Raw genomic sequence first — 7,500 nt, 5'->3', positions numbered from 1 at the left:
TATATACTATGTTTGGTGCCCATGGACAATAAAGAAAATGCTATTATTATTATTATTATTATTATTATTATTATTATTATTATTATTATTACTATTATTATTATTATTATTGGTTTATGCGGTTGAATGAAGCTGCCGTGTCATCATTCAGAGAAATGGGTCAAAGTGAAGTTATAACTTTACAGTTTGTTACAGATAACATGTGTAGGAAACCGGTAGACAAAGATAAAGATTATGTAATCTGTGTATGTGTGCATGCATGTATGATGTCTGTTTATTTAACAGTCTATCAATATAGGAGTATACGTGTGCGGTGTGGTGTGATGTGGTGTGATGTGTGTGTGTGTGTGTGTGTGTGTGTGTGTGGTGTGTGTGTGTGTGTGTGTGTGTGTGTGTGTGTGTGTGTGTGCGTGTGTGTGTCTACGTAATGTTTACATTCGCCTGAACATACAGGGTTAGTTAAAATTTCTTTTGGTGTGTTCTGTACTACATTGCACCAATGAAATGTTAGCACATAGCACACCTGTAGATAGATAGATAGATAGATAGATAGATAGATAGATAGATAGATAGATAGATAGATAGATAGATAGATAGATAGATAGATAGATAGAGAAACACATATACGTATATACGTGTGTGTGTGTGTGTGTGTGTTCTGGAATTTGGTCATTGCACGTCTTTCTAGGCCATAATTTCCACAAAGCTCCTAATGGACCAGTCTTGTTACATTTGTCATGTCGCCTTTTGTATTCGCGTTGTACCAATTTCGGGCATTCACTAACAATGCGCCTCACCGTTTCACCCCTTTCACCACACATTCTCCATTTGTCAATCTCAGTTGTTTTATTAATTCTGCGCTTTACATAATTCGCCTTCAATGCTCGTTCTTGTGCCACGCTGCGCGGGCAGAACCGTTAGCGCGCCGGGCTAAATTACTTAGCGACATTTCGTCCGTCTTTACGTTTTGAGTTCAAATTCCGCCGAGATAGACTTTGCCTTTCAACCTTTAGGGGGTCGCTAAAATAAGGACCACTTGAGCACCAGGGTCGATGCAATCGACTTACCCACTCCACCAAAATTGCTGGCCTTGTGCCAAAATTTTTAAATTATTATATTTTTTTAAAACCTTTGTATGCTATGCATGTGTCCCTTTTTCTTTTATCATTTCATTATATGTAAATTCCCACATTTTATGTTTGTCTTTGTATTGTCCCCAATAAATGAAATCATCATCATCATCATCATCATTATTATTATTATTATTATTATTATCATTATTATTATCATTATTATTATTATATCCTTGTTCTGTTTCTCTCCACAGTCACCCTGAACGGTTCCCGCCCAGGCCAGACCTTACTAGGGATTATGATGGTTGTTGTCCCAAATGGTACCCTGGAAGAATACAAGAGTCTGGGAAATTTTAAGGTAAATTTCCTTCGGTGTCACTCACCCTTAAATATTTCTTCACCACCCGTCTTATTGTACGTCACACTATAATACTCAGGAACTAGTAATCAGTAGCATCTGTATAGGGCGTCTGGGAGATCCGAGTTCAATTCCTATCCTGTCATCATGGTTTTTCATGTTTATAGATAAAATATGTGCTAAAGGCGTAGGGATGACTTTATGGCTAAGACTTTCGCTTCGCATCCACGTGGTTCCGGGTTCAGTCCCACTGCACGGCACCCTGGGCGAGTGTCTTCTACTTTAGGCCAAGGCCAGCCGAAGCCTTGTGAGTGCAGATGGTAGACGGAAACTGTGAAGCCATCGTGTGGGCATGTGTGTGTGAGCATGTGTGTGTACATGTGTGTGTGTATATGCGTGTGTGCACGTGTGTGCATGTGTGTGCGTGTGTGTATGTGTGTGTTTGCATGTGCGTATGTGTCTCTGTGTGTGTATACATGTGTGTGCGCGTGTGTGCGTGTGTGTGTGTGTGTACGCGCGAATGTGCGTGGCTTAGTGCTTAGAGTATTCGGCTTAGGATCGTCAGGTCATGGGTTCGATACCTGGTGGCAAGTTGTGTCCTTGAGCAAGACACTCTATTTCACATTACTCCAGTCCACTCAGCAGGCAAAAATGAGTTGTACCTGTAATTCAAAGGGGACCAGCCTTGTCACACACTCTGTGTCACACTGAATCTCCTTCAGAACTACGTTAAAGTACACGTGTCTATGGAGTGCTCAGCCACTTTCACGTTGATTTCACGACGAGACTGTTCCGGTGATCGGCTCAACTGGAACCCTTGTAGTCGTAACCGACGGGGGGGGCCAGGTTTTTAATGTGTGTGTATGTGTGTGTGGATGGATAGATGGATAGATAGATAGATAGATAGATAGATAGATAGATAGATAGATAGATAGATAGATAGATAGATAGACTGACAGACAGATAGACACACACACAGACACACAGACAGATGTAGCAGTCAAATCTCTTTCAAATCTCTTCCTCGATACCACCATAGTGTCGCCCTAGACATAACCATACAAAGCTGGGATGGTCACGGCAGGAGTGCCATGGGTCATAGATCCACTCAGTTGGGTTGAAGTCGGGTTAAAGAACAACAACAACATCAACATGTACGAAAGAGCACCTCTGTGGTCGCTCGACCTGCTAAAAATAGCAGCAATATCTCCTTCGAATTATGAGATTAATTGAAACCTTCCAGCAATTAACAAACTGAGGTGTGGTCCTGACCTTCCTGCGTATAGGAAACGACGAGGTGGTCACGGTTGGAATAACATTAATCATAGGTATTTTCAAATAGGGCGGAGCTGGGACTAAACAACAGTGATATCGCATGCGCACACACACGCCCACACGCACACATACACGTAATCTCCGTGCACACATCTTAAAGACACACACATGCACACACATGCACTCAGAAGGACATACACACGCACACACACTAACACACGCATACGCACACATACATATAGGTACAGACATGCTCACTTCCTCACAAACACAGACAGACACACACAAGCTTGTATATATAGAGGCACATACGCACACACACACACACTGACACTCTAACAAACACACACAGGTACACTCATACACGCATAAATATACGTACAGCCGTGCATACACCCTCACAAGCAGGCAGAAACACACACACATTTATATACACAAAGGCGCGCACACACACACACACACACATTTATATACACAAAGGCGCGCGCGCACACACACACACACACACACATACAACCACTACGCACTTACATGGACATACACGCATAAATATATTTACATCCGTGTACACATCCTCACAAATACACAGACACTTATATTCACAAAGGCACACACACACGTCTACACACGCACGCATGCGCGCACGCTCACACACACACACACACACACACACACACATGTATATGCCGCTAGACGGGACGGGTGAAGGACCGTAGAGTTCTCTGCCCACCCTCGCTTAATTACGGGGTACATGCTTTATCTGTTTTAAAGACAAACATCTTGGGTGACTTTTTACAACAACAGCAGCATTTTATTATTTTACACACACACACACACACAGGGATAAAGTTAACTGTGCTAATTATGATTATCAAAATGAAATATAATTATTTTCTTGAAAAAATTAATTTAGAAAGGAATAAAGCCAAAAATCAAGTCGTTTATTTTCGCAAGTGCTACAGCCGAGATATTAAACAGACCCCCAAGGGGTATGTTTAAGTAACTAATCTTTGACCCCTTCTTCTGACCTGATTAAGGCTGGTAGTTTACTGAAGCTCCCTAAGGAAAACAATGGTACCCTGTTTATTGTCAAAACTATTGCACCACAAGTGTTAATCTCTGTTTTACATGGAGGTTACCATCACCAAGTGTATGTCAGCTGATTTCTGACGTGAATGCAAGACCACACTGGTTGGGGTAGAAAGGAGACGGGTATTGGTTGATTATATCGCCTCCAGTTCGTGACTGGTACTTGAATTTTATCTATCCGAGAAATATGAAGAGTGAAGTCGACCTGAGCGGGATTTGAACTCAGAACGTAAAGAGATGTAATTAAATCTCGTATGATACTTTGCCTGCAGCTCTAGCAATTCTGACCCATTGACCGTTTGATCCCGTGACCTCCTAACACATGTTAGTCTCAGTATGTGGCTTTTTGTCAGAAGTTGTCAACGTCTTTGTTACTTTCAAGTCCATACTAAGACGTAAATAATTACTATCATAATACATGTCACAATATTTGTCATAGTAGTTAATACATGTCACAGTTCCTTACATCACTCACTGTATCTCACATCGTAGTGAAGGAGCCGTCGCCCCGTGAGAAATGGCAACCAAATATCACTCCAGTCTAAGAAAGAGTGCATTAGAGTGCGTAGTCCTAATACTAAAAACAAATAACTTTAAGAGAAACCTGAAGAAGGCATAATACAGCCTTTTCTAAATATTTTTGGTACCTGTTTAAGTGCTTTTAGAATACGTTGGCCAATTCTGGGTTTACATTACTTTATACACAAGATGAGTTTAGTTGCAAAATGCGATAAACTGCTCTGCTTAAATGAAAAACAAACAATTTTGTTCCAAGACAAGAATAAACTGAGGAATTCGAATTTGTCCATCTTTGCTGGCAGTCAGGGAAATTCCTGCTCCTAAATTTTCGTATTATCAAACAAATAATGTATAATTACAAGCAACATGAAACGAAAATAACATTATTTCTTAATTTCGAAGATCCCAGACGTTACAAATTTCCTAACTTTTTTTATGAGTCGCCTCCTCTGAAATCTTTTACAATTTTTACGAATGCATTTATTTCAATTTAAATATTACTTTGTATAAACCATATTTACAACGCTATTTTTTTTTATCATTTTGACTATGTACGTACAAAGTGTTATTTTCACCTGGCAAACAATATATAGCCATTATATTTTATCCAATCGATCTTTCCGTTATTTGCCATTAGCCAATCAATACTTACCACACAAGTCAACGCTTGTAAACTTTTTAAATGTTAAATTCCACGTTTCGTTGTTTTTTTGTTGTTTTTTATAACCGTCTGAAAATTCAGCTTCCAATACATTATCTTACTCTACTTGTATCGAATACTCATTCACTCTCACTCTATCTATCTCTTTCTTTGCCTTTCTCTCTATCTCTCTCTCTCTCTCTCTCTCTCTCTCTTTCTCTCTCTCCCTCTCTCTCTCTTTCTCAATCTATCTATCTATCTATCTATCTATCTATCTGTCTGTCTGTCTGTCTGTCTGTCTGTCTATCTATCTATTTCTATCTATTTCTGTCTACCTATCTCTATCTCTTTCTCTTCTTTTTGCTTATACTTACGTGTATGCATTTATTTATTTATTTATTTATTTATGTCTGTGTATATGCGTTGGTGTTTGTGTGAGTGTAAGTAAACATGAGAGCATTCGTGTGCATTCGTGCGTGTGTGTACATGTGTGAGCGTGCGTGTGTGTGTAAGTGAGACCACATCACTCCTGCACCAGGTGAACCTAGCGCCATTAATTAACACACCCTTCTTTTTTACTAATTACAGTTGAAAAACAATGAAGATCTTCTACAGATTGCCAGACAGTGTAACCACACAGTTCTCATTCATAGATTCCTGCTACCCAAGAAGGGTATTTCGGTCATATGGAAGGCACCAGAACGTGGCTCCGGTTGCGTACAATTCAGGTGAAATACACTTTCTTCTTCTTCTTCTTCTTCTTCTTCTTATTATTATTATTATTATTATTATTATTATTATTATCATTTTCTAATTTTCTGAGCAAGGATGCACAGCTTTTTGTCACGTATTGCGTCCATTTCTTCTTCAGTGCTACTCATGATAGTGTTATAGTCGATATTGCTGCTGCTGTTGATGATAATGATGATGATGAAGGTGGTGGTGGTGGTGGTGGTGGTATTATTGTTATTGCTGGTAGTTGTAGTGGTAACAGAGTGTAGTAGTGTGGTGCTGGTGCTGCTGCTTGTGGTAACAGAGTGTAGTAGTGTGGTGCTGGTGCTGCTGCTGTTGTTGACATTGGTGGTTGTATTGCTTGTGGTGTCGGTGGTGTTGGTGGTAGTAGAGTGGTCTTAGTAGCATTTGTGTTGTCGTTCTTGGCAACGGTGGTGGCGCCACTGTTCCTTCCATCATAATGGTATCACTGTGATCGTGTCGCTCTTCATACAATTCACTCTGTTTCTTTCCCCTTTAAATTAATATTCTAAAACTTAATTCTTTTCATGTTATCCACTTTACAAACACAAATGTCTAAACTTGACAACATAATTACTAAACTTCGTCAGTTTTGTTTTGTGTTGTTTTGTCTTTGTTTTTGTTTACATAAAAAAAATCTTTTTTCTTTTACATTTATATTTGGTAACAACTTGGGTGGAGCCCATTCGTTTACACTGCGGATGCTCTTGCTGTCCTGATTGCGGTGAACATTTCGTCCCGTTACATCATAGGTGGTCATCCGACATGCAATACGTATATATATTTATTTCTTTGTTGCCCGCAGGGGGCTAAACATAGAGGGGACAAACAAGAACAGAGAAAGGGATTAAGTCGATAACATCGACCCCAGTGCGTAACTGGTACTTATTTAATCGACTCCGAAAGGATGAAAAGCAAAGTCGACCTCGGCAGAATTTGAACTCGGAACGTAACGACAGACGAAATTTATTCAAGGCATTGCGCCTGTATGGCCGCAGTCTAATGACTGAAACAAGTAAAAGATCATTCTAGTAATGAAATAATTACTATGAAGCATTGTGTAGAATATATTGTATAAAGATCGTGGGTAAGGCCAAGTCGACCTCAGCAGAATTTGAACTCAGAACGTAAAGACGGACAAAATGCCGCGAAGCATTTTGCCTGGCGTGCTAACGATTCTACCAGCGCATCATCCTAATAATGAAGTTGTCAACCAGTTTGATTAAACATAACAAGACTTAATGCACACCTATCTTTTTCTCCCCCTCTCTCTCTCTCTCTCTCTCTCTCTCTCTCTCTCTCTCTCTCTCTCTCTCTCTCTCTCGCTCTCTCTCTCTCTCTCTCCCAACTTCTCGTTACAACACCAACACATCTCTTACAATACGAAACTTTATTTGCACTCATTTGCTCCACATTCCACCCTTATCCCCTCTTCTTTTCCTTCCCCAACTTAATCTGTTCTTACCCTTATTATTCAGCCTCGTCTTTCCTTTACCAATATAACCACCCTCAATAAGACGCACGCAGACACACGCACACACTCACACATACGCACACGCACACACACAAAGGCAGACAGACAAAATACCTGGCAGACATTTTGATGGTTGTCTTCACCACTTTTACTCGTTAACATCGACACTCCACGAATTCCTGGTTTCTTGCAGACATTTGGTAATGTTTCAATTAGAACTACTTTTGTCTTGATTATCTGCTTCGCTTCTACACAATCTAATCTTTTATAAATACTTGGTCTTTGATGCTACTCAACCCAACTTCATTATTTTCTTTTG

At 39.9% G+C, this 7,500-nt stretch overlaps 1 protein-coding gene across 2 annotated transcripts in view; it reads left to right on the top strand.

Annotated features, from left to right (window-relative positions):
* Positions 1–7,500, top strand: part of LOC106871221 (spondin-1) — a 70,328-nt gene that overhangs the window by 38,686 nt on the left and 24,142 nt on the right. For both annotated transcript variants that reach the window (XM_089363545.1, XM_089363544.1), the window contains exons 2-3: positions 1,328–1,431; positions 5,543–5,682. In XM_089363545.1, the coding sequence (XP_089219671.1) occupies positions 1,328–1,431; positions 5,543–5,682 (244 nt within the window). The remainder of the gene's footprint in view (positions 1–1,327; positions 1,432–5,542; positions 5,683–7,500) is intronic.

Source organism: Octopus bimaculoides, chromosome 15, assembly GCF_046866305.1.
Source record: "Octopus bimaculoides isolate indiv1 chromosome 15, ASM4686630v1, whole genome shotgun sequence".
Classification (NCBI taxonomy): Eukaryota; Metazoa; Mollusca; class Cephalopoda; order Octopoda; family Octopodidae; genus Octopus; species Octopus bimaculoides.
The sequence above is the reverse complement of the archived record's forward strand: the minus strand, read 5'-3'. Positions and strand labels throughout refer to the sequence as shown.